Below are 27,810 nucleotides of genomic sequence, written 5' to 3'. Positions count from 1 at the left end.
GTAGTACAGGCCTCAGGTCTTTATATGTCTACAATACAATGTCTGATGTTGTTTTCCATTTTCCTGGGTTCGTGATATGAATTTTGCATAATTCTTTTCCTCCATTTTGGTTTGTACTGTTTGTTGTTATGTTTGAATGATCCTGTTTTTGTCTGTATTTTTATAAAATGCTACTCTACAAGAATTGTAACTGGAACACAATATTCAGTTTGTATGTGTCTTGTCATAATCCAGCATGTTAGTTTCTATTGGCCTCCAGGCCGGGGTGGGTGTGGCCTACCTAAATTACAGGGCTGAAAGCAGCTGTGAAAGATACAATGGGAGGCTGCTGTGGAATGACTGATTGAGAGAGCCAGCAGGTAAGGATTGTGTTCCTGATTTAACTGGCTACCTTCGAGTTTATGATTTAACTGACTACCCTCAAGTTTATGTCAGTGTTTTGAATGTCAAAGAAATGAACTGTCACTTGAGGAACAGGCTATTCTGCACCGAAGCTGGAGACACGCCAACCTGATGAACGCCAGGTAGGCCTCAAACCTTTAACTTCAGTCCGGCGGCTAAGCATTTAGCTTTTCTTAGTATCATATGTGCGAGAAAAACCAAGCTCTGTTATAATCCCTAGACGTAACAAGAATAATCAAGTTCCCAGGGTTTGTTATTCCGTGACATGTGTATATTGTATGCTCCTGAAAAGTCCCAATAAACTAAATTGGAATATAAATAAATAAACGTGTGTGTGTGTGTGTGTGTGTGTGTGTGTGTGTGTATGTGTGTGTGTGTGTGTGTGTGTGTGTGTGTGTGTGTGTGTGTGTGTGTGTGTGTGTGTGTGTGTGTGTGTGTGTGTGTGTGTGTGTGTGTGTGTGTGTGTGTGTGTGTGTGTGTGTGTGTGTGGTAATGAAGAAACATGTCACACAGTGCACAAGTGGGGCTGACAGACAATGGAGCTCTATAGCACAGAGGATTGAGATATATCAGGCTTTGGATACACACAAAATACTTTTAATAGGATTTGTTGACAAAATCACCAGACTTTTCCTTTGACATTACAAAATATGTGTCTGCAGCAAACCTAAATCATAGGTATATTTCTTAATGTGTAGACATCTCTTATTTGCCATTAGAGGTGTAGTCTTTCATGGACTGCTTATTTGGCACACAGAAGGTCTAAAGTAAGGAAAGTGGATTATGTCCTAATGTCTGCTCGTCTTTAACATGCCTCAAATATGAATGTTCTTACCTCATCTTTTGCATGGAATGCAAAGTTGATTCCATCGTTTATTCTGTTGCAGAAAAAAATCAACAGTGATTGTCAGTTTCTCATACACTGCGATGCCTTTTATATGTCTAATAAATAAAAATATTGCACGTATTTAATATTCTGTGCTTTGAAATCTGATAAAATAGGGAATAATATCTTTTTTAAATGTGAAACAACATTACACTTGAAAGTCCCTCCAGTAAAATCACAATTTAATATCACAAATTCTACCATTTAATATTTGCCGAAATAGAAAAGCTCTTACTGAAGAATGAAGACATTCTTCTTCTTCTTGTATCCCATTGAAGGATCGAATGTGCAGTTACTAAGGTCTACAGGAGGCTCTTCATTGTATGTCGTGGCGTGGTTCCGAGCATCCTTGTAGAAGGTCAGCTGTCCCTCTTTCAGCACACAATATACGTTCACCCAGGATTTGCTGTAAAATTAAAATGACACAGGAAGCAGATCTTAACACATTAAGATTGAATACATTTCTGGACATAACTTGGGCCAGTTAGATGTATTATATTAAAGGATACCTATTTTACTCGTTTTCAGGTTCATACTTGTATTTTGTGTTTTTTTTCTAAGACATGTTTACATGTTTTAATGTTTAAAAGAACAATGTTTTTTTTGGCCATGGCTGCTGCACCTGTATTTACCGTCTGCCTGAGATGCTCTGTTCCTAGAATGGGGAAAGATTAACAACATTTGCAACAAAGATTTTAGGTTTGACGTCAGCATGTAGATACATGTAGCAGTGTATGTAATGTAAACTGTGCAATAGTGTGCCTGCCTGGAGAAGATAATCATAAAACCGGCCCATATGACGTTATTCCCAGCCGAGAGTAGAAACAACTGTTAAAACCAGAGCGTTCAGAACATTGTAAAATCTGATGGTGTAGGGATTTATTTTAAATCCATTTACTTCATTATTTAAAGCTTTGGCCACATTTAATATGAACATCTGACATTGTAACATTATAGATATAACAGAAAATACGGAGAAGCAAATAGGTCTCTTTAAAGATGGACACAACTATTTGTTTAATATTAATCAATTAATCAATTATCAATTAAATTTTTGTGTCCAGTTGACTCGTTTACAATCATCATCTTGTCTTAAATATACACTTGGTCGCTACATACATGATATTGTGCTGGAAGCACCTATTATGGGGGGAAAAAAAGTCAGCATCCCCACCAGTTGATGATCCATGTAAATAAACAGCATTGCTCTTGTGTTGCAGTGTAGAGCTAGTAAGCCAGAATCATATAGAAATCAGGAAAGAGCTTCTAATGTCAGCCTAAACTCTGACAACTTCCAGAGTCAACTTCCACACAGTGGGGAAATACAACACAGTTGTTGTGCTAGTTGTGAACAGAGCTTTTATTAACCTAACTCCACAAATTACTCTAGTTCATAATGCACTCCTTGGCCTTGAAAGTAAAGACTGGCTACTACTGTAGGTTGTAAACTAGTTAACACTTGCTTGCACATGCTAACACTTGCATCTTATGTTAGAGCAGATAAATACACAGTTTTATCCATTCCTTACACGTTTGCTCGTGTGTTTCTGGAAAAGTTTAAAAAGACACCACTAAACTTTTTAAATGATGAGTATCACTCTTGTTGGAGCCCAATGGACACTGCTTCAGCATGTGGAGAAATCCAAAGCTTGACACGCCTATTTACGGTGGGTAAGCTATGATTGGACAATCGCTGTTAAAGAGGGTTAGGGGATAGGGTTTACGATGAATTGTAAGCTGTATGGTTTTTATCAGTAGTGGTTGTACCTGTTTGGGCTTCTCTGCTGAGCTTCAAGGTCAGATGCGGTGGCCTTTTTGCGGTAGAGGAAGCCTTCGTTTTGGGCAGTGTGTGAAGGCGGCTGAGGTGTCGTTGGGGCACCAGTAGCTGGAGCTGAGCGAGAACGTCGTGTCTCCTCAGGCTCCTTTGGACGGGGCCTCCTCCTTGGTTTGGGGCGGTCTCGGGCACGAGGGCGTCCGTCAAAACGAGTCACAGGTGCTGAGAGGCTGCTTCCAGGGCGATAAGGCTCTCCTCGTGCCTGAGAAAGCAGAATAAAGAGAATGTGACACCAAGTCACACAAGAATGAACATACACAACACTGTTGTGATATACTGTATGTAATCTAACTCACATTTGCTGCCTCTCTCTCCTGGACCTGTTCTACAATCTCTGCCATGGTAGATCTCTTCTCCCTGCAGCGACAACAGACATGAGTCACCCAAACAGAAGACACAATCATTATGTGACCTTAAAATGAATTCGGATCACGCTGGACAGTGCTGATTAGGCACATTTTGTAAAGATCATTTGAATTTCACTCTCGCCAGCACAGCTCATTCACATACCCTGAGCGTTTGTCAGATCCCTCTTTCACAGAGCCCTCCAGGTCACTTGAGTCCTGTCTCTGCAGCCTCTGCTTGCTGCTCCCCTCCTGTTCACTGGACGACTGCCTCTCCAGGCGCCTCCGGTAGCGCTCCTGACGCACAATCAGTGGCAGTTCGTTCAGCCTGGCCTGGATCTCTTGTTCGCTGGAGGTCTGTCTACCCAGCTTGTACTCCCTCTCTCGCCTGAGATGGTCCATCTGAGGATCAGAGCGGCTGCCACGGGGATCCCTCTGCAGACGGCCATGGAGGAGCTCCAGCCCTGACTCTGGCCCCACCATGTCTGCCATTGGGATGTCCCCAAACTGTTCCCGCTGCACTCTGCTGGCCTCTAGAAGGGGATTTACAGCCTTGTGGATGTGGTTGATCCTGGGTTGCATAAAGTCAGCTTTCAGGTGCTGCCATGCATATGCCATTTTAGGGTCCATGATGCCACCACTCTGCACCAGGTATCCAGAACTGCCCAGACTTCCACTGCTGTAATGATTTTGTGCCAGAAAGCCTGAGCTACCCAATCCCCCACTGCTCTGATAATTCTGCGCTAGGTATCCAGAACTCACCACATTAGGCTGTTGTGCTAAATACCCAGTGCTCCCCATATTAGGCTGTTGTGCCAAATACCCAGTGCTCCCCATATTAGGCTGTTGTGCCAAATACCCAGTGCTCCCCATATTAGGCTGTTGTGCCAAATACCCAGTGCTTCCCATATTAGGCTGTTGTGCCAAATATCCTGTACTTCCTAAATTAGGCTGATGTCCCAAGTATCCAGAACTGCCCATATTTTGTTGAGGCAGAAAGCCAGGGCTTCCCATACCTCCACTGCTTGGCTGCTGAGCTATGTTACCTGAACTTCCTAACCTGCCACTGCCTAGATGGTTTTGCGTACCACCCACACACCCAGTAGTCAGTCCAAAGTACCCGGAGCTCTCTGCACTGCTAGCAGTTTGATGGTTTATCCCAAGGTAAGTAGAAGTGTCTGCTCCACCACTCTGGGAGGTCAGCGCCGAGAAACCGGAATCACTTCCACCTCCGGCCGCCTGGTGGTTCATCCCAAGGTACGAGGAGCTCACCAGCTTCCCACTGCAATGCTGGTCCAGTCCTTGGTAGCCTGATCCATTTATAACTGGCTTGTAGCTGGCTAGAGTTGAGGACAACCTCTGGGTTGAAGGGGTGGCACCCAGATCCAGCCTGGTCTGTATGGGTTTGGGTTCTATATGCGCCTGTACCGTCTGCCTCAAGAAAGATGAGGTAACACTTGCTGCGGGAACACTGGGAGTCAGACATGATAATGGGAACATCCTTCGGCTGGAGAGTGGGGTTGTCTTTTTCTCCTCCTCTTTTTTCTTCTCAGCCTAAAGAGAGAGTTAACTAAATAACTAATAGCACTACTTAAACCCAAATAAAACCAGAAATCAAAAACGGGTCCAATAAAATGGGGGTACAACAAGTTATCAGGAATTATTTGCTCATTTTGTTACTGCCTACTAAGCAATGTAGCATGAAAGGCAGATGGAGTGCAGTGAATAAGGGTACACAACATGCAGTAAACGTCATGAGACAGATTCGAGCCCATAACGGTGCAACCTCATGGCATGCGCCCATGCCTGCTAAGCAAACACAACATCCCAAGGTCACGTTTTTTTTTTTTTTTTTTTCCTGTAGCAGCATTAAATTTCGACTCCACCAAACTGATTAAACATTTATCTACAGTCAAGCTTACTGCGGAAAGCTGGCGGAGAGAGCTGAAGCGTTCTTTCCAGGTTACAGCAGCCTTGCGGAAGGCCTCGTGGCGAAGGATGAGTTGCTCAACCTCGTCTGTTTGCGCCCGGGCCCCTCCCTCTGGCTCCTTGGAGGTGATCAGCGGCTCCTTGGCCTTCAGCCAGGCTTCCGCCTTTACCGTCTCCTGGGTAAACTGGAAATGTTCCTGCTCTGGAGGTGACAGCAGACCAACAGCATGGTTACACCAATGCACACTCCAGTAGAAATCCATTACATGCTTGTGTACATTATGGTGATATTTATGTGAGAGATCATAGCGGATGTGTATTATATCATTTCAGTCACGTTCAGAGCGAGTGTGTAATGTTAGCGCAAACAATAAGCTTCATTCATAATTCATGATGAAAGGACAAAGTGGAAAAAACATTTATAGTGTAAACCCATTTGACATTTAACATAGTGTTATGTTAAGAGCTGCTTCTGCTCTGATGTAGTCATCTACTGAGTTACTCACTGCGCTGTAACCTTTCCTGGTGTCTGTCCCATTTTTCGACAAGATCCCTCTGCTTAGCCAGAAGACTGTCCAGCTTCTCTTTTATCTGTGGTGACAGACAGATTGCAGTCATGACCACAACAACCCAACAACATATAGCTGAATCAGGTCATTTTATGGTTATAAATTATTTTGTGACATAGAGACAGAGCGCAGTCCCGCCCCCTCCGGCAAGACTGTGGGATTTTTCTGACACTAAGCTAATGCATTTTGTTATCCAAGTGAAATATCCAAATGTCAGTTTTAGGCTAATTATATTTCTGTAAGTAAAACTAAAGCATTTTTGTACACAGTATGCAACTTGTGTTATAGGGGAGTGTGGAAAAATCGGAATGCTATAGCATTAAGTTTGCGAGTGCTTTTAATTAGCTTGCTAATACATAGCTAACATTAGCTTACTAACAGCTAACTTGCCCTCTCTGGTAGACATAGGTTGCTAAAATAATCACTTGACATGCTTAAATCTGATGTTTTTTGGCTAGCTACAGGCACTTTAGTGTTTCAGTTGTATATTCGTTGCACATTGTGGCGCCAATTGTTTAACCCTCCGGTGGGCGTGGCTTTCAGAGTATGACAAGATGCGCCTGTTTGTTAGCCTGACCTCCTCTGATGCGGGGTTGCCTGCAGCTATAAGGATCTTGCCCAGATCTGCACACTGCTGTATGGTCTTGCTGCGGCCGTCTACTTTGGCTTTTAGGTCCTGATGTTGTTTCATCATCACTTCCAGAGCCGTCAAATCCCTGAGGAGGAATAGATCAGATTATTCAGGTTAAATGAAGCAAAACAGCGGATCCTCATACCTCCAGAGTGTAACATGTTAGCTTTATGCTTCACAAGTAGCCTATACAAGTTGACACACTGTAATACAGTGCTAGTGCTAATACGATGAAGGAGGTATAAAAGGATGAAGAATAATGACTTTTTTAAAATTATTTTTGGGGCATTTCACCTTTATCTCTGAAGTACAGTGGAGACATTGACAGGAAATGTGCGGAAAGATAGATGGGGATGATATGCAGCAAAGGCTGGATTTGAACCAGGAACGTTATGCTTACATGGTATGCATCTTAGATCAATGTTAGGGCACTGTAATAGCCTTTTGCCAGAAAATTAATGGGCAATAATTTTGATATTCAATTAATCATTTAAGCCATTTATTAAAGGTGCAGTAGGTGAGACTTATAAAATGTCATATTTGCTGAAACTGCCCCTATGTTCCAGTAGAACTACATGAAGCAGGTCATTAAAATAAAACATCTGGCTCCTCTGGCACCACCTACAGCCTGTAGTGCGATTTGCAAAAATACACCGCTCCCTGTTCAGATGCACCAATCAGGGCCAGGTGGGGGTGTCTAACTGCGTGTCAGTCACTGCTCATGCACAGCATTCATTCATTGTGCCTCCCTTGTGGGGGGAGGGGCTTAGGAGACCGTTTTGGGCTTTAGCAGAAAGGGGGGAGGGACTGAGAAGTTGTCGATGTCCTGGATCTTCGCAATCCTACCTACGGCACCTTTTAAGCAAAAATGCCAAACATTTACTGAGTCCAGCTTCACAAATGGGACTTAATTCAACTAAATTTTATTTTGCCTTAAATCACAAATCACATATTTGCTGTAAGGGGTTGAACAATCTCCACAGCATCTTCTATCCTCAGATAGAATCTTTAGACCCTTGGTATTTGCCTTTCTCTGTTGTTTTTTTTTAAAATTGTAAATCAATCATCTTTTGTGTTTAGGAATGTTGATTGGACAAAACAAGCAATTTAAAGACATCACTTTTTACTGGGCTTTTTTCTTTTTTTTTTACTTTTTCTGACATTGTAAAACCTGAACCACTGGTTCCCAAAGTGGGGTCCTTGAGGGAGTTCAGGGGGTCCTCAGCAAAAGGTGGAATTGTTTATTTTCACTATAATTCCATTCATATGCAACACAATGGAAATAACACTTTCTGCAATAAAACATTTGAGCAAAAATCCTATCAGACGGGGGACCCAGGGACTAGATCTTATCAAATGGGGGACCGTGGTCTAATTTGTGTCAGTTTAGGTGTCTTTGACATAAAGTTTGGAAACCACTGACCTACAAAATTGAATTGATTAGAAAATAAGCCACAGACCAACCAGTAATGTAGGTAGGGCTGCAAGTAATTATCATTTTCATTATTTTTAATTGTTTCAATTAATTGTCTTTAAAATGTCTTGTTTTGTCCAATCATCAGCTGAAAACTCAGATATATTCAGTTTACAATCCCATCAAGACAAAGTAAAGCAGAAAATCTCCACAACTGAGAAACTGGAATTTTTGCTTAAGAAAAAGACTTAAATAATTGCCCAATAATAAAAAAAATAACAGCTTTTTCTGTTCAGCCTAATGGAAAAAAATCTGAGTCCCGTAGTGTGTATGTTCGTGCATATGTTATGTCAACAGCTGTGAAAGATTGGAAGCCAAGTAGATGTGTTGCAAGCTTACTGTACAGTGGAACTGGCTGGGTGAAACGACAAGTACTGGCAGTGTAAAATGTATATTCCTCGATTACATCGTATGAAAAATTGAATAACGGATGTCATGTGAAATTAGGTCAAGGTGGCACAGCTGCCTAATTCGACACTACACAGTTATGAAATTCTGCAAGGACTGCACAAGACCACGGAGACTTTCAGTTAACTCAATAGGGCTAGGCGATAGGGAGAAAATCTGATATCACCATATTCTTGACCAAATACCTCTATCGATATTGCTGCGATATTCTAAGGTTGACAATTGGTGCTCTAACAAAATATCTTCACACTTAGATTTTAGATAAATAATCATCAGTAATGTCGACATAATGTCTAAGTGGGAAAAGGCAAATAATAGAACAGCTAGAACAGTCTGGTAAGTACAGAAAAGTACATCACTTTACTGTAATGCAGCCTTTAAAACCAGTAAAAGACAACACTTATGTCATATCACGATATTAGGATATCCAAAATCTAAGGCGATATCTAGTCTCATATCACGATATTTATATAATATCGATATATTGCCCAGCCCTATAACTCAACACTGAACAAAACACTAAATGCAGCTACTAAAACCTGGACCACATACTGTACACCACACGTGTCAAACTCAAGGCCAGTGGGCAAAATCCGTCCCCTCGCAAATTTTGATCCCGCCCATATATAAATTTAGGTTCACAATACATTTTGGTCCACCTAGATGTGCGCCAAACCAAAAAGACGAGAAACTGTTTTCAAACTGCAGTTAACAAGACACTCGAAGCCGAATTTGGCAGATTCGTCGACTTTGAGACTCAGAAATTCCCCCAGAACCGGAGAGTTTTCATATTCAGGCTGTGAAACTTGTTGCTGTAAAAAAAATGGAATCCTTAATCATCATCATAATCATTAATGCGAAACTCTACGATGGCGAAGGAACTTTTTTGCTGACTTTTTTTAGGGCTTTATGTCGACCAAACTGTAAGAAAGCTATATGAGACATGCAATAATACAAAGATATTGATTAAATACTCTTGATTAAATAAAAGCATGTCTGGCCCTTGATGTGATTCTCATTTTCCAGTGTGGCCCTTCGTGAAGTTGAGTTTGATACCCCTGCTATATGTATACAATGGGTTTTTTGTACATCTCAACACAGCTTCAAAGACAGCAGATATCTTACCTGGGCTCATCCCATCCTATCTGGCCCATGATGCCTTCCATCCACATCAGGTTTTCACGCACCACTGAGAAGAACTGCACCTTGTCGGTTACTGAAGTGACCTGGACGCGACTGGCCTCACAGGAGCTCAGCAGCTCCTTCCAGGCGTCCATCACTTCCTGCTCTTTGACCATGATGGCCTCCGCCTTCTCACCAGCATAGATGGTTCTCAACTGGGCAGCGTTCTCCTGCAGCTGCCTCACCTGCACCAAGACGGGATGAAGGGGGTTAGTGGCTTCATCGCAGTATCGTCGCAGTGTAGAACAATGGTTGTGTTTGTCGAAATTGAACTGAACTGATTTAATTAGGGGTTTTGCCTGTTGGTCGAACAAAACAAACAAACAAACAAGCACATGTTTAAGTAAACTCCTATTTTTTTTTTTCACTTCATGTTCCACGAGCTTGGTCTGAACTTAGAAAAACTGCTTAAGTTTCAGTGCACCCGACTCCTGCAACAAATTGCATCACTTTCTTAAAATCAACTCAATTGTGCCTCTTGGACAATTTAGAAATCTGGTTCTAAACCGGCAAACTTCTACTTGTAACTGCTTTACATCATTGTATTTTCTTTTGCATCCCTATTATCCTAATTTGTTTATCAAATAATTTTCCAATTCAAAATGTTTTATTGTCTCTCTATATTTCTTATGATTGTACTTTCTGTGTTGTTCTGTTTTTGTCTTTGTAATCTGACTCGATGACATTGAAAATAAAGGTCCCTCAATGGTCTCTCGAGGATAAATAAAGGTTGAATGAATGAATGAAGCCTAAGGCAGAGAGAAATCAACCTTTACTATCAAGAGAGGCATTTTGAAACATATTTGAGCCTTATAATGAAACTAATACAGTCTATTTAAGTCTAAATTAACCTATCAACATTGCTAATTATTGCATGGAGCATTTGTTATTATGGTGATGTTTGTTGCCATTTGTATGGCCCTGTCTTTGATGGTCTTTGCAAGGAGGGGCATATCTTAAATTTTCTGAACAATCCCAATTATTTTTTATTTTTTTAGGTCTAAGAATAGATACTTTAATATTTTAATGATACTTGATTCTTTCATGTTTTCACGCCTTTCTATCTCCTGAGCTGCCAAAACACTAGCATCGGTAGTTTGGAGATTTGATCCAATTCTTTAAAAGTGGATTTGGTCTGCTTTGCTTTCTCTTTCTCTTATCCTAGCCAGATACTTTTCAGCGAATGAAGTTTTTTTTTTTTATATATTACTGTTTTTGTTGGCTGCTAATTTCTCGCCGCAGATCAAGCATAGCAGTAAGCCAGCAGCGTTGACAGTGAAAGCAAATTAATCTGTCTACGCACTATTTCATTCTTTTTTCCTTTTTAAGACTTCTTCTGTTTTTGGATTTGGAATGCATAGCTAGTCTATGGAAACTCAAAACCGCTTATGAGGTTATGCCCAGGTCGTAGATGTAGCCTACGTGTAGGCTGTGACGCAAAGGTGTTGACTGAAATGTTACGTAGCCTAAATGGAGAATTTAAGAATATCTTTAGGCCTACAACAATAATAAATGTAAAAAATAAAAAAGCCACAGGGAGTCACGGTAGAGGGGCTAGTCCCGCATTACCAGTCTTTCCTCCACAGCGTTGCGGAGGAGGGTCTGGCTAGTCCACACAGCATTCCAGGATGGGAGAAAAACGTGCTCTGGTTTATTGGCATTTCTTTAAACCAATCACAATCGCTAGGGCCGGACAGAGCCACAGACTCTCATACATTTCATTTGTCCAGAGAGTCTGGTCACTCTCCGTTGACACGTGTTAACTTCCTTGAAGGCGGGTACTCTGTTGAAGTTTAAAACTATTGGATCTGCCCAGAGCCGCTCTGGATCTGCCATAACCAATCGCTAACGTTTGGTCGTGACGTCGGCTTAGCATCGCTAGCGTTAGCCTTAGCCAACTCCTTCACCACTAACGGAGCGAGCTGGAAAATCAAACTGTTCCCGAACCCCGTGGGGAGGAGGGCCACAACATCATGGCCCCCAACACAACTCAGCAAAGATTGTTCTCGGTCGGCCTTTAACTTCTGGATATTCGGCAGCGTCGCCACAACGGACCCTCGCATCTTTCTCCGCCGCTATTAAGGAACTACAACTCAAACTAGCGCACAACCTTTGCGAATATACCGCAAAGCCAGACGACGTACTGAAGGAAAATGAAAATTGAGCAGAAGCACGTAGAAGGGTGGAGCCAGGCTAGTATTTCCGCCGGCAACGGAGCAATCCCGGAAGTGGAGCGTCGCGGATATAGACTATAGAGGGACTAACGAGCTGCAGGTTGCCTATGCCTGGCCTTAGGGCTGGGTAAGTTCATAGTTGTGGCCAATGATTCAGGGGTAGTGTTTTTTTTTTTTTTTTTCTCCAAAAAAAGTTTGGTATATATGCCCCCATCCTTGTGCTCATGAGCTGCAAGTACTGTGTGTGACTGATGGGTTCAGAAAGCAATCATATCACTTGCCTGTGCAACGAGCAGTTGAAGGGCATGCTCAAAGGAGTGCATGAGCCTCTGCAGGGTGGCTGGATTGGTGATGTTGGCTTGGCACGCCCTCACCTCTGGCAGCTGCTTCATCTTCCCTGCGATCTGAGCCAATACCTACAACACAGGACAGCGTCGTTATGACGAGCGCTTTAAAAATAGCACCTGCATGTCACGGACAGACTTGTCTATCTTTTTGAAATGAAGAACACTGTACACCTGAATCCCAGGCGGATATTAATTTGGACTGTACCTCTTTGCAGTCAGTGAAGAACTTGTGCAGCTGGTGCGATGCTGCCAGCATCTGCCTGCGCGTCTCCATCAGCTCCAGGAGGTCGGCCCACGACTCGTTCAGTCCGTCCTTCCACTCGGCGATGGTGGCCGCGTCCGAGTGGCCGCAGTCGATCATCTCGTTCACCATTTTGTTCACCTGCTCCATGCGCTGCTGGCCAATGCTGTTGGTTTCTGAGGCGAACTTGGTGAATCTCTCCTGAAGCACCTGGAACACGCACAAAGCACACAACACTGCAGAAACTGGACCCAATGACACAAGCTTAGTGATTCTGATACAATGCAATAATTCATTAACTGACCACCATTATGAGTTTCATATCAACTGTTTGTTGAGACAGATCCTGCTTTACATTCTGTTAAGAATTTTGTTGCTTTGTTGTTAAGATGATTGATTAATCATTCGAGTCATGTTTCAAGCAAAATGCCAAACATTTGAATGTACTAGCCTATCAAATGTGCATTTTCAATGAGTCTTTTCAGCTTTTCAGCGTCTTTATATCATTGTAAGTTGAATATTTTTGAGTTTTGGACATCTGGTCAGACAAAACGAATAATTTGAATAAGCTATATGTTAATAAATAACATAAAATGATTGGATGTGTGTGTGATAGAAGTGATGAATGAAACAAACGCACTTTTTCTTCATCAACCCAAACTATACAGCTGTACAGACGCACAGTCGCAGTTAATAATAATAATAATAATAATAATAATATAATATCAACCTGAGCCTTTAGTCTCTCCCAAACGAATGATAAGATTTTATTTAGAGTATTTATAGCAGCTGTATCGCTTTTATGTCTGTTCTGTTCTTTCAGTGTAAAAAAAAAAAAAAAAACCCTGACGGTTTTATTTATATCAGTCACATGTCTGTGATGCCCTGACGCCACAATAGATCTATAGTTGGAATAACTGGAGCAGCAGTCCTTAAACATCAGGTGTTTCTTCTTTGAAATGGCTGCTTTATGAATCCCACCCGATAGGACAGTCGGGTTGCTGTGCGTCATGAGTAATTGGCGTCTCCTCAGAATGACGCTGGAATGAGCGAGGATGTCCCGTATGGTAAACTTCCTTCATCTTCGCGTCTCTCTCTCTCTCGCAGGAGCCCCGTTAGCCACATGGAAAGCCCCCACTGTCAGACAGGTGTTGATTAAACTCCATAATCATTTTGTATCTGTAGTTTGTGCGTATTAGTGTTGAAGTAATTGTCCACCAATTGTCTAGGTTATCTATAGACAGAGGAAATGACTGCAAGGCATGCATTATATGCATATATGTTTTTTTATGATCTTTAAAATCTAAAAGAAGTTTATTCTTCTACCATCACAGCTACGGTAGCCTTCACGCTTCAAAAAGCCGGTCTCTTGCTCTTTTCAATATCCTTTTTCTTTTTCTGGGCGAAGAAGAAGAAGACTCCTGTTCCTGAAATTTGGATTTTGAATACGTGTGGTCCTCCGTGTTTCCTTCTTCAAACTTGCCAGGGGCCGGGAAGCTACGATACCCATTAGCAGCACCTGTGAGTTTATGTGACAGCGAAAAACACGGAAGGCGGAGCAGTATGTCCTGTATGTCCCTTACCGGCTAACGTATTTCAAGATGGAGCATGAATATGGAGCGTCTACCCCAGTTCATGCGAATGCAAATGTAAAATTTCAAGCCAAAAGGAATACTTGGAATTGATGCTGGTGGTAAATATTCATGAAAAAAGGACAAGTTTTTGAACGGGCAACACCGATTTTGGTAATGAACAACAAAACACGTTACACACTGGACCTTTTAAGCTAAACTGTCTGTTTTGTTACATTCTTACAGTGCGGTGGATTCTTAAGTCTACATTGGTAACAAAATTGCTACATGCTGGTTCATTTAGACATGCACAAAATGAAACAAACACATTTCTATCATCTTTTTGTATAACAATTAAATACGAGAGGTAAATAAATGGTAAGGTCTGGGCTTTGTCATAGCTGGCAAGCAGAAAACTATGTCCTTACATGATGGGACTATGTGTACTGTGTTTACTATTACTGCTTACTTGGCCTCTAAGTGTGAAAGCAAGCAACACTTTTGTGAAAATTAAAGTATTCCAATAATTGCATCAAAAAAAAAAAATAGTTTTGATGTGAAATACGTCGTGTAGTTCATGGTGTTCCCTCATAAATTACTCGTATCAAAAGTTGAACATGTCCTGGTTGGAGTAGTGTAGCAACCACACAAGCACAAGCTTCAGCGTGGTCTGCAGAGGGCCACCGGTCTGGAATGAGGTTGATAACACTGGAAAAATGTCTTAGTCTGGGTCTGCTTCCAGAAAGATCAATGATGTAAAATCTTGAATACTCTAAACTAGTGACTCTGAAATCCTTTGATTTAATTCTACTGTTATGCTGACTTGTTACAGGTTAGTGTGTATTGCATTTGATCGATTTAACCAATGCTTGGACTGATGGACTAAATGTCTTGGGACTACTTAGGAAGGGTTAGGGTAGTTAGGGTTTCTTCTTTTGAAAATGAGATTGTAGAACACACGTTTCCTTTTTTTTTTTTTTATCCAAACAACATGATAGTATTTATAATGTGTTATGTTTGCTAGTGTCTGGGCCCCCATACACAAGCTTCAGATAGCTTACCAGGGTGTCCCATTCCACATATCTGCATCATGTCTTATGGTTGTACTTGTCTTTTAACTTTTGTGAGTAAATTGAATTGAATTGAACCCAAACGGTGTTGACGGACTGACCGTGACATCCTCCAGGTCTTGGCCCAGGTCAGTGGAACTGGCCACCGTCTCTCGCTCAGTGATCCACTTCTCTAACTCTTCCACGTCCTTGTTGAGCTGATAGAGCCAGTACTGCTGCTCCAGCTTGGTCTTCCTGTGCTCCACCATGTCCTTCAGAGACACATACAGCCGGTCTATGTGGGACTGCTGCTTGGTGATCTGCTCACTGTTGAAAATGGATAGAAAACTACACGTTACAGCTATCAACAAGATGGGCGTTGACAATGTCACCCTTATAGTAACCTACACGGTAGATTAGAGCATGCAAAAATTGAACTTTCCTCTTTTCTTGGGCTATATGTGCTGCTTTGTGAGTGCACGTGAGATGGTGGGTCAGGCCACACCTTTCTGGGTGTCTGAGTTCTCGTAGACGCTGGCATTGCTGGGATAGCATGCCTACTGTCTCTGCATATGTTTCCACCGTTTGCTCCAGAGCCAGGTGGGCCTTCAGCAGCTGCAGGGTGCTCGCTTCGTCCTGAGAAATATCAGAATGATGTCAGAGTACAGGTTTCACTTTGACATCACATTTATGCCAACAAATAACCGTATGAGCGCCGGGGCTGTCCGTACCGTGCCTTTCTCTTCATTGACCAGATGGAGCTTCTGACCTGACAGCCAGGACTCCACTTTGGCCGCCTCGCTGTAGTACTGCTGAGCCTGCAGCGTGGCGTCCAGCATCACGCACCTCCTCTCTGTCTCCAGCTGCAAAACCTCCCACAGCTGGCGCACGTGCCCCGCCCCTTCGCGCACAAACTCCACCTCAGGAGTCCTCAGCGAAGCGATGATCCCCGCCCGGTCCAGAACCTCCTCCACGCGGGCGCGCCGCCCCGTCAGCTCCCTCTGGAGAGTCTGAAGGACCAATCACAATCAGAATACCTTGATTCCCTCAGGGAAATTATTTAGTTGCAGTTGCTCACAGTCAAATTCAAGGTAAAATAAGAGTTAGAAAAGAGCAAGTCAATAAGTGTATAAAGTAAACAATATAAACATAGCTACAGTAAGAAATAAAAATGAAAATAAAAACGTTAAGTAGAAGTGAAGTGAGATTAGGTTAGAAGTAAGATTAGGTTAAAAAGATTGTTTCAAATGGATTATACAAATGTCAACATAAATACAGTACACACATAAATAAGTACAATGTGAATAATAAGTAGCAGCAGTGAATGAATAAATAACACATTTTGCACATGTAGCTGATAAATTATTGCAGCAAATAATTATTGTACATAATTGTCCAAGAATATTAAGATGGGATGTGGAGATATGTGCTGTGAGACCAGTTTTGACACTAAGCGTGTAACACTCAGAGGGAGGAGTTATATAGTTTGATGGCCACAAGCAGGAACGATGTCCTTTGGCGCTCTGTGGTGCATCATGGGTGTCTGAGTCTGTCGCTGAAGGAGCTCCTCAGACTGACCAGTGTGTTCTGGAGTGGGTGGGAGGAGTTGTCCAGGATGGGAGTGTATTTTGGACAGCATCCTCCTCTCTGACACTGTCAAATCAGAGGTAAGTTCCCACGCTGAGCGGGGTAAGGTCACATTCCAGCTGACCATGGGCCAAATGTCGTCTTTGACACTTACCTGGTTCTTTTTTACATGCTGCTGTACACCCTGGAGGTTATTCCCATAATCCTTACAGGAGGCCAAGGGAAGCCGCTCCTGAATCCACATCTACAGAAGAGAATTAAAAACAATGTGTATGGAAGAGGAAAAGTGTGGAAGGAAACAGGGCTGAGCCATTAATCGTTTTCAAATCGAATTGCGATGTGAAAGAATGCGATTAGCTAATCGTGAAGACCGTGATTAATCCAATGGGACGTATTCAGTTGAATGTTTGGTGTTACATTTGGTTTAACATTTTTTATTCCTCGTTTCATTATTATATTTACTGTTTTTCCATAAGAAATTATATTTTCAGTGGATCTTTCATTTATTTTTTATTACTTTATTTAACATGATGGTAGAAGGTGCAATTTGTAGCTTTAAAAAAAAAATCACAAATTGATTCGTAATCCCAGTATCTGGCAGGAAAATCACAATTAGATTTTTTTTCGCCCCAAATCGTTCAGCCCTAGAAGGAAAGGATGGGAGGGACAAGAAGCGTGCATTTACCATCTCATCCTCCAGGTCCTGGGCGACTTGATGCATCTCTTTGGAAGCCAGCAGGATGCGGCGTCTCTCCTTCAGGGGCTCAATGAGGCGGACGATGCGGGTCTCTACCACGCCTGACTGCTCGCTGGCCTCCGCGTCACCGCCCACCCTGTCACCTGCCATCATCCCTCGCTGGGGTAGGCAGACCCCCTGCAAGCTCCCCAGTTCTCCCACATCCTTGTAAAAGTCCCCTATCTGAGACTCCATAGCCTGCACCGGAGGGGAGGGGAAGGTCATGTTACAGCCATGTGAGGGATGGACAAACGCAGCACATCAGCTGCTTTTCTGTCGGAACATTTCAGGGTTATGTAATGGACTGCCTCGCTTTAAGGAAAACAAGCATATGGTGCATATTTTTTAATGCCACTGAACCTCGTGCTTAAGAACACGCCACAACTGCGGCCTCCGTGGACACATGTCAGAGCTGGGGGAAATGACATCCGCAACATTGAGCTGAAGTATGCAGTCTGTCAGAAGCATTCGCTGCATCAAGGCAGATTAGAGAGTTTTAGTTTTACAAACATTTCTCATGGCCAAAGTGCTGTGGAAGTAGAAATCATCTTTTTGTTTCATGTCACATGGTGTAGACCAGGGGTCTTTAACATTTTTTTTTAAGCCAAGGACCCCTTAGCTGAAAGAGACACAGAGCGGGGACCCTCTACTACATATTTTATAAAATGAAGTTGCATAATACACTGGGCCTACAATAACATGTATGGTGGCCTAAAGCCTTTACACATAGCTTTTTTTGCATAGAATACTAAGCTATTCAAATAGCCTACTAATTGTTGGCATGATTTTGTAAATCTTTTGTAGATCTTCAACAGGGGGTCCGGGACCCTTTATGGGGTCCTCAGAGTCAATGCAAATTATTGTTATTTTTTTTTTTTTTAATTTCAAAAATGAAAGTCTTATTATGAATCCAACATATTATTATAAATATAAATCCCCACTGATGATAGGCTTACTGGCCTATAGGTAAGTCACTAAGTAGTCACTGTGCCACATCTATGTTTTAACATTAAAACATGATTTACATAATCATGCCAACAATTATTTATCAGTATTTTATGCACTAAAAAGGTACAGTATGTATAAAGGCTTTAGGCCGCCCTACACGTTATTGAAGGCCCAGTTTAAAGGTGCACTATGCGTTCCTGTATGGTTTGAGTGCAATTTCATTTTTGTCTCAAATCGTAGGCATCTCTCCTTGATCCGCTAGCTGCCTGGCCCCTGAATCCACTGTGAAAAAGCCAGGTCTCGGGAGACAACACAGGGGTCGTAAACGTCAAACAAACACTAGGGGCACAGGCTGTGCACCAAAATACATCAAAACACGTTCCAGCCAATCACCGACAAGATGGTCGGGGGAGGGGGTGGGGGTTAGTGACAATCAGTTAGTCATGACAGTTTTCAGAAACATGAGGGGAGGGGCGAGCTTGCTCTGTTTTGTTTTGAATTTACTTGGAATGTCAACAGAAGTAACGTCATGCAGGAACGCATAGTGCACCTTTTAATATGCAACTTCATTTTATGCAATATATGTAGTAGGGGGACCCTGCTCCATTCCATCCCTCTTTCAGTTAACGGGGAACTTGGCTTAAAAAGGGTTAAAGGTCCTATGACATGCTGCTTTTTGGATGCTTTTATATAGGACTTAGTGGTCCCCTAATACTGTATCTGAAGTCTCTTTTATATAGACCTTAGTGGTCCCCTAATACTGTATCTGAAGTCTCTTTTATATAGACCTTAGTGGTCCCCTAATACTGTATCTGAAGTCTCTTTTATATAGACCTTAGTGGTCCCCTAATACTGTATCTGAAGTCTCTTTTATATAGACCCTAGTGGTCCCCTAATACTGTATCTGAAATCTCTTTTATATAGGACTTAGTGGTCCCCTAATACTGTATCTGAAGTCTGTTTCCCGAAATTCAGCTTTGGTGCAGAATTACAGCCACTAGAGCCAGTCCCACAATAAGCTTTCCTTAGGCTGTGCCATTTCTGTGTCTGTAGCTTTAAATGCTATTGAGGAGGAGAGAGGGGAGGGCAAGGTGGAGGGTGGGGGTGTGGCCTTGACCAACTGCCACTTTGCTCATTTGAAAGCCATGATGTCTCTCTCTCATGGGTGGGCCAAATTCTCTGGGCGGGCAAAGCAGAGAAAGGGGAGGTAACCTTTCCCCTTATGACCTCATAAGGAGAAGATTCCTGATTGGCCCATCTTAGCTTTCATTTTCTCAAAGGCAGAGCAGGATACCCAGGGCTCGGTTTACACCTATCGCCATTTCTAGCCACTGGGGGACCATAGGCAGGCTGGGGGAATTCATATTAATCTTAAAAAATCTCATGAAGTGAATTTTTCATGCCATGGGATCTGACCCCTGTGTCAGACAAAGCCGAGGAAACAGAAGTCAGATGATGACCAACTGATGGTGCTAACCACCAATTTAATCATTTGTGTCTGGAGAGCCGCTCCGTTTCACACGTGACAGCGTATGAAAGAATCCTTTGGGTTTCAGTGACACTATTTCAAGAGACGGTGCCAACAAGGTCTCAGAGAGACCCTGGGGAGCTTTGAGACTTGCCTGGAATTTCTGGAGTTGCTCATTGAAGGTGGGCAGATGGTGTGCCTGCTCCAGCTGGGGGGGCTGCTGCTCCAGGTGGGAGAGCTGGTGGTCCAGGTCCGAGTAGCTCTTCACCGCCGGCTCAGGCTTGTTGTTTTCAAAGAGCTGGCGCGCCTTGGCCTTGGTGGTGCTCTCCAGGTCGCACCAGCACTCTCTGATCTCCTCCAGCTTCTGCTGAACGACTGAACGCAGCTCCGGCTTCTCCTGGATCAGCTCCAGACCCTCCTGGAGACAGGAAGGCATGACTGTTCAGGACCACTTGTTAAACTGACTGTAAACGCATTGCACTGCATGGATCAAAATCATAGCATCAATTTAAGCCACAGGACAAAAGACGCACTGGCAAGTCCGAGCGATGTTTGACAACACTCCTACTCAAAAAGCAATATTACAAAATTTCATTTTAGACATTCATTTACTATTTTATTCATATATTATGCTACTTTTGTGAACCCAAGACTTTTGTAAACTCATTTTAAGCACCAAAACATTTGAGTGTAGGTATGTTTTCACAAGCAAGTGGAGAAATATTTCCACTTTAGGGCCAAATTATCTCTTCACACATAGCTCTGGAACATTTTGGGCATCACTATCCAGAAAGCTGAGTTTTTTTTTCTGAACATTTTGATATGAAACCCATGGGATCAGTTATATGTGAAACACATGGGGATCAGTTATATGTGAAACACATGGGGATCAGTTATATGCAAATACACTTAAAAGGAGAATTCTAGTATATATGTAAAAATGCTAGACCTTTAGAGGGTTAAAGGTGCAGTAAGTGATGTTAATCTAATGCACTTTTTGTCAAATTCAGTGAATATCAATGTCACCTAGCTCTCTATTTTCTGTGTGCGCTGAAAAAAAATCCAGTGTCTTCTGCAACACAGAATGATGTTAATTTTTTAAATTATGGTCTCGTTGATTTTAAAATCGGCGATAAAGCAGGAGGTGTTTTAGGGCGTGGCTATGATGTGATTGCCAGTGAAAGTGTGTAACCTAACGTAGAGTGTAAGTCACACATGCTCCGTCCATTAATAATTACAGTCTATGGTTAATACACAGTAGTGTATAGTGTAAATGGAAAACAAACAGAAAGGATCACGGTGCGATCACGGAGGGCTTGTATCATGTTGACGCGCCAACAGTTTTGTTGTCATTACTTAGAATTCCTCATGGGGGCGACAGAAACGGCGCACCATAGCTTCAACGTGCCGGCCGGCCAGTCCGGGAATCTTGGGGGCGGTTGTATTTTTCTGGCAGTTGAGTTCACATATCAACAGTCTTTGCGCAGCATCACTTACTGCACCTTTAAGTCATCGTGTATTTTCCCAGGTGTTAAAACTGAACTTATTTGAAAACCTTATATGTCGGCCTGTCATTTCGTTGCTGATTGACCGTTTGCTGCTCAGTCGTACACTCGTTTAATGTCAGCTTTTGCTTCAAGGGATGGTTCCTATGGGCTGAGATGATTATTGCTTCACTTGGTACCAGAAAAATGTGAACTGCACTGTTGCTGCATATAACTGTCCACCATTTTAGATTTCAAGCACAAATGTAATCTATTTCTAAACTCGAAAATCCATATTCTTTTACATGACAATGATTTTAGGTACCCCTTTCATCGATTGTCTCTACCAAGGGGAGTTGGCGTTCAAAGAACAAACTGTATTATACGTACTTAACAGCCCCATTGCAAATCTCCACACACCTACCAAAACACATCATGCTATAGAAAGGCACTGAGAATAACATTTCATAGTGCCGAAAGATAGTGGCTAAATTCAGTTTTGTCCCCAAAATAGCTCGGGACAACACAGCTCCATGCCAAGGATGGAGCCCCCTGCTTGCAGAGAGGCAGGTGTATGGAGCAAAGTTTGGCCTCGGGCTGACCTAAAAATCATGCATGGTAAGTCTAATAAACCCCTGTTCTGTCCTTCGCCTGTGTTCTTCTGCTCCACTTCTAGCCCCTAAATCTTGGGCTTTGTTCATGAAGTGATCTGGATGAGGAGATGCACGAGGATCAAAGCTTGTGGCACTCTTTTTTTTTTTTTCTTTTTTTTTTTTTTTTTGTGTCAGTGAAGCTCTTCCCTGACAAGGATTATTACCAGTCTCCTCCCATACCTAGACTTAGGGGAGTTGGAGGTGTTTTTCTCCTATGACAAGATTTTGGATGTATTTGCATCTGGCTCCCAAACACACATTTTAAGCGTGGACCTTCATGACTTAACATCGCCGGATAATGTTGCAGATTTTATTCCATATTCTACAAATACAAGCATTTATGCTCCACATTCTTCTGTTACATATGACAGTGGGTGATGTATTTGTTATTTACTTAGCTTGTATTGTAATAACAACCGTGCATATGATGGATTTTATCTTCTAAATTCTGCTTCCCTCCTTTATCTTTTCACAGGGAGCTGGCCCCGTATCCTATGGCTTTCATAATGCAGTGCTGCATTCCTCCTCTTGGCACAGGCTCTCTGCTTAACTGCTGCTAGCGCTCACTCTCTCACATCCCTCTCTCTCGCTGCTATCTTTCCTCAGCCTCGCTCTGCCTCTCATAATGCAGAGCCAGCAGAAAGCAGGTCTCTCTGTCTCTCTCTCCTCTCTTGGCTTTACTGACACCGAGTGAGGCAGAGGGAGAAGAAATCAGAGAGGGGGTGGAGAGAGGAGAGGAGAAAGGCAGAGTAAAGGAAGGAGGGAAGCAAAAGGAGAAAGAATCAAAGGTTTATGGAACAGGAAAGAGGCTGCGGGTGTGCTGGGCTGTGCTACAGCCTGGGCACAGTTGGATCCAAAGGGCATCTGTGAAGTGAATTTTCGAGGTAGTCGTGGCTGAAATATTTATTTATTTATTTATTTTTAAATGGCTGCCACATATGAATCATGCTATTATGGCAGCATTGTGTTGCCAAATTCTGCAGGCTTTCTTGTTATGCTGATGCAGCACAGTGAGAAAGTGGGTGGGATTAAAGGGCTTGTTTTATACTACTGGCACAAACAACAATGTATTCACACCTACTGTATGCATAAAAGTAACACTATGCAACTTATGCTATTACCTGCAAAAGACTTGCACTAACGGTGAATCAAAAACCATCCAAACAAAACACAGAACAGACATCCAAATTCTAATTAAGCTAAACAAAGAATCATAATGCTGAACATTTCAACAAATGTGGATAGCAGCGTCCTTGTTTGATGCCATGTTGTCCCTTCAGCACAACCCACAATGCAACATAACGCTATGTATTACAGCCACGTCAAACCAGCAAATGTCAACTTTGAGTACACGGGCCATTGTTTACAATTCTGGATTGTTCCCTCTTGATACAAACTTCGTTTAGCTGTGACATACTTCACACTAAAAATACTTTATTATGCATTCAGGATCTTTGGTTATTTAAGTATATTTAATGTGTCTTGGATTAGTATATTAATAAATTGATTTACCTTTTTCTAAAATACATATGCCAATTTGGGTGAATGTCCTCAGTGATTAAGATGGAAACACTGCAGGTGAATAGGGAAACCATTTTAACTAACAGATATCACCGTTGAACTTCCCCAGTTAATTACTGACATTAAGACAATTGTTTTTTATTACAAGTTTTCTGAAATTTTGCACTTACTATTTGTTTACATTTCCAGAACAGAAATGTGAATATTGGATAAAGCCAGCTTCGAAATTCTTGTTTCATTTTATTGGCATATTAGACTCAAAGGTTCTTACAGAAGGGATTTTGGATATCTCTTTTTATCACTCCATAAATCACAAAATACATACCGAAATTGTGTTTTTTAGAATAAAATGTTCTAAAAACCTCTGTACAAACCCTTGGAATATGGAAAGTTTGGTGTTTGTAAGGGCTACTGAAGAGAGATTTCTGGCTCAGAGTATATCAAAACTCAATTTGAGAAAACAGCCTTAAAAGATATGGATTGTAAAATTTCTATACTTTTAGCAAGACACTATAGGTGATCATGGTAAAAAGATTATTATTTACATTATGACTAGTCTATATCCTCAACATTCCAGGTCCAGGATTGCTCAGTTGCTGATTGAAATTCCGCTGGATTTCACTCATTTAGGCCGGATATCCATTGCCTTGGGCTCTCTCTGTGTTGGCATTCTAACCTCCGGTGGATTTGTGAGGACTATGGTTAACTGCTCCTCAGATCTCTGCAGGGTAAATCCAGACAGCTAGCTAGACTATCTGTCCAATCTGAGTTTTCTCTCGCACGACTAAAAACAACTTTTGAACTTATTTTGCAGAGGCCCTGCAGCTTTTCCCAGAGTTTAGCACCGCCCAAGACGATTGTGATTGGTTTAAAGAAATGCCAATAAATAAACCAGAGCACGTTTTTTCTCCCATCCCGGAATGCTGTGTGGACTAGCCAGACCCTCCTCCGCAGTGCTGTGGAGGAAGGTCTGGCAAAGCGAGACTACATTATGACAAATATTGCTTGTATTACAGGTTTTATGAAATGGGCATTGAGGCATTATCTAATGCAATTTTTTTGGTGAATTTAGGATAAATCAACACATGCAAATAGACAAAGTGTAGTAAAATAAATCTTTTCTGTCTAATAGTCTGAAAGAAGACATGTTATGGAAACAAAATAGCGCAAAATCTTAAAATTGACAAGTACATTAAAAAACCTGAAATGTCTCGCCTTCTCTTTTCACGTCTAATTTTAGAGTATATTGCCTCTAAATTTTCTACTGTGTTGTTTGAAACCATTTCCATACCAGTGAGGCATGGGTGGCACGTAATGCTAGTAGCATGTTCGTTCTGAAAACACCATTGACATCAAGACAGAAATGTTTCATCAATTAAGGTAGTTGTTTTAATACTGTAAGTGTAACATGCTGGTATTAGTCATAGTTTTAAAGTTTATTTAAAATATATATATATAAATAAAATGACAGGATGACATCAGTTTATTCTTATTACAGGGCTATGATAGGCTATACAAACAGTGATAATAAAACAAAAATAATATTTTGATTTACATTGTGGCAGTGTACTAGACCAAAAATACAAATGTGCAGGTAAGGATAAATAATTCAAAAGAAAAAGAGGACAACGCACAATAAGCTAATGAAGTAAGTTAAATGAGGTAGCCTACATTTAATATGAAAAACAGAAACATCTGGAAAGTGGGGGAATGGGTAACTTCATCTATTCTACATGTTTCATGAAAAAGTTACTAAGAAAATGCTAAACCACTGAAAGTCATTGTTGGATGTTAAAAATGTATAGTGAAACCAAACAGTTTTGAATCATTACATAATTTGGAGATTTGAGACTTTTCAAGAGCATCAGGACAATATTATGCTTACTAAAATAATATATAAGAATGTAATGTAATAAATCCAAATGTAACATCAAATAACACTACACTAGAGTGTGATAGAGACGATGGTTATTGCAACCTGTGTTTGCAAAATGTTTTATAGCAGAAGCATGGTATGACTGGACTGGGTTTATATGTATATAGTGTTTAAATGAAGATGTTTAACAGAATGCCCGAATCAAAAGCAAGCACAATTAGCTTTAACTGTATTTAAAGTAGACCTACCATATACTGTTTTTCGGTTCATACTTGTATTTTGTGTGTTCTTTAAAGGTCCCATATCATGCTCAATTTTAGGTTCCTACTTGTATTTTGGGTTTCTACTAGAATATGTTTAAATGCTTAAATGTTCAAAACACATTTTTTCTCATACAGTCCGTCTGAATATCCCTGTATTCACCCTCTCTCTGATACGCTCCGTTTTAGTGCCTGTCTCTTTAAGCCCTCCTCCTGAAAAGCCCAGTCTGCTCTGATTGGTCAGTGTTTCCAGGTCTTTACATCTGCGCTCTGAGTCTCTGCACCATCACTGCAGTTGGGGAATGACTGTAACAGCTCAGTAGCGGCACTTCCTATATATATATATATATAGATAGATATTAGGGGTGGTACGGTTCACAAAACCCACGGTTCGGTTCGTATCACGGTTTTAGGGTCACGGTTTTCAGTTCTGTACGGTTCTTGTTATTTTTTGTTTTAATCTTTAACACTCCAGAATATACTTCAGCATATGATATATAGCTAAAATTAGCATATTGAATGCATGTTGCACAAAACATGCACACAGTGGCAGTTCTATATATTGTTTTATTTCATCATAGGTACCATGAAATCCAAAATGTTCCCACACACCAGACTATAAACGACGCTGGCGCATCCTCCAGCTCTGGGCAGCCTCTCTCCCACTGGACATTTCTGCAGGTGAGGCGTCGCATTCCTGCGCAGCGCCCCACTCCACTTGAGGAGCGGTCGGCTCGGGGGCCCTCAAAATCTGACGAAAATCTTTTAAACTGACCTTTGTCGATCTGAAATGAAGACAGATTCAGCAACTGCATGGCCTATTTCGCTTAAAAATGTTTTCAGAAACACTGTTGGTGAACTATTTTAGTACAATATGAGATTGTATTCTGAACGAGCCGCCATGACAGTCTGTTCTGAAATTAGGGACCAGCCAGACCCATGTGACGCGATCGTCCAATCAGCTGCCATGGGTTGCGTTTGTCACGCCCATCCCGCTCGTCATTTCCAGTTAGTGTTTTAACATAGGTGTTGAAAGTGGGCACTACGGCAGTAAGAGGTTAGTGCAGCTTAACAGTGTACTGACGAACCGTGCGGTACACACACGCTCCGAACCGAGACTAGCGAACCGAGCGGTTCGGGTGTTTTTTCATGAACCGTACCATCCCTAAAATATATATATATATATATATATATATATATATATATATATATATACTGTAGTTTAGTTGTGACATGTACAGAAGTCCTAACTGCTTATTTAAAGGGCAAGTTTCTGAATATGGCTGTGTACATTTCTTTGTGGATTGAGCTTTTTGAAACTTTTACAGTATTTATTTAGCACCACAACCTGCTTTATAATCAAAAAGACATGGAAATCTCACTTTTTACAATACCTAAGAACCTTTTACTGTTCCTTATTTTTCTAATTCTGCCCATGGCTGCACCTGTATTCACCCTCTGTCTGAGACGCTCTGTTGGAGCACCTGTCTCTTTAAGCCCACTTCCCCCTCCCGAAAAAGCCCAGTCTGCTCTGATTGGTCAGCGTTTCCGGATCTCATCTGTGCTCTGCTGTCGCTGTCTCTGTACAGTCTATTGAAAATGAAGACTGACTGCAACGGAGTTTATAGCGGGGCTTTATTCACATGAATAATTGCTGATAAAGGCTTACTACACAACCGGTTGTGTAGTAAGCCTGTTCCAGCAGGAATGTTAACCCGAAATTGGGGAGAAATTAACAACATCAGCAGCCAATATTACCGTTTTCCCTGGCGTTAGCATATAGCTACATGTAGCAGTGTTTGTAATGTAAATACTGCCGTAGCGTGCCTCCCTGTAGCAAATGACCTTATGCCGAGAGTAGAAAAAACGGTTGAAACCAGTGCGTTCACAGTAGTGGGAAATCTGAGGTTTGAGCTCACAGGGATTTCTTTAAACAATTTAATATGTTTACCTGTAAACATATTTATGAGGCATTTGTCTCCTTTAACATATATGTCTCCTTTAAAGCTATTGTGTGTAGTTTCCTTCGCCCCCATGAGGAATTCTAAGTAATGACAACAAAACTGTCTGCGTGTCCACCGTGGATGTATTAAGAGAACTGGATACAGTGTTCAGCGGGAAGCCTCGTACATTCCAATGAGAGTTGCTCAAAAGCGCCGGTAGCAACATGCGCGTTCATGAGCTTCTCTCCCGTGTCTCTTACATCCACGGTAAACGTAGCGAACTCATGAACTCG

At 41.8% G+C, this 27,810-nt stretch overlaps 1 protein-coding gene and 1 long non-coding RNA gene across 5 annotated transcripts in view; one reads left to right on the top strand and one right to left on the bottom strand.

Moving 5' to 3' along the window:
* sptbn4a (spectrin, beta, non-erythrocytic 4a) overlaps nt 1-27,810 on the bottom strand; it is a 44,306-nt gene that overhangs the window by 6,787 nt on the left and 9,709 nt on the right. Inside the window, exons 3-19 of one of the 2 annotated variants that reach the window (XM_039777922.1) lie at nt 19,935-20,198; nt 17,314-17,562; nt 16,783-16,872; nt 15,773-16,051; nt 15,484-15,677; nt 15,164-15,368; nt 12,386-12,631; nt 12,115-12,249; nt 9,603-9,844; nt 6,542-6,680; nt 5,902-5,986; nt 5,389-5,597; nt 3,633-5,020; nt 3,419-3,479; nt 3,056-3,324; nt 1,524-1,694; nt 1,238-1,280 (exon numbers count right to left, since the gene is read on the bottom strand). In XM_039777922.1, the coding sequence (XP_039633856.1) occupies nt 1,238-1,280; nt 1,524-1,694; nt 3,056-3,324; nt 3,419-3,479; nt 3,633-5,020; nt 5,389-5,597; nt 5,902-5,986; nt 6,542-6,680; nt 9,603-9,844; nt 12,115-12,249; nt 12,386-12,631; nt 15,164-15,368; nt 15,484-15,677; nt 15,773-16,051; nt 16,783-16,872; nt 17,314-17,562; nt 19,935-20,198 (4,269 nt within the window). The remainder of the gene's footprint in view (nt 1-1,237; nt 1,281-1,523; nt 1,695-3,055; nt 3,325-3,418; nt 3,480-3,632; nt 5,021-5,388; nt 5,598-5,901; nt 5,987-6,541; nt 6,681-9,602; nt 9,845-12,114; nt 12,250-12,385; nt 12,632-15,163; nt 15,369-15,483; nt 15,678-15,772; nt 16,052-16,782; nt 16,873-17,313; nt 17,563-19,934; nt 20,199-27,810) is intronic. The other variant, XM_039777923.1, reaches the window with a different exon arrangement.
* LOC120544288 lies at nt 420-23,939 on the top strand. Of its 3 annotated transcripts, none has more exons than XR_005636478.1 (3): nt 420-524; nt 21,779-21,882; nt 22,393-23,939. It is a non-coding gene; the product is annotated as an uncharacterized LOC120544288 (long non-coding RNA). The 3 variants fall into 3 exon arrangements; XR_005636479.1 differs by lacking the exon at nt 420-524 and adding an exon at nt 9,772-9,868; XR_005636477.1 differs by lacking the exon at nt 420-524 and adding an exon at nt 14,042-14,166.

Source organism: Perca fluviatilis, chromosome 16 (genome assembly GCF_010015445.1).
Source record: "Perca fluviatilis chromosome 16, GENO_Pfluv_1.0, whole genome shotgun sequence".
NCBI lineage: Eukaryota > Metazoa > Chordata > Actinopteri > Perciformes > Percidae > Perca > Perca fluviatilis.
Note: the sequence above shows the minus strand (reverse complement) of the source record. Positions and strands in the feature narration are given on the sequence as shown.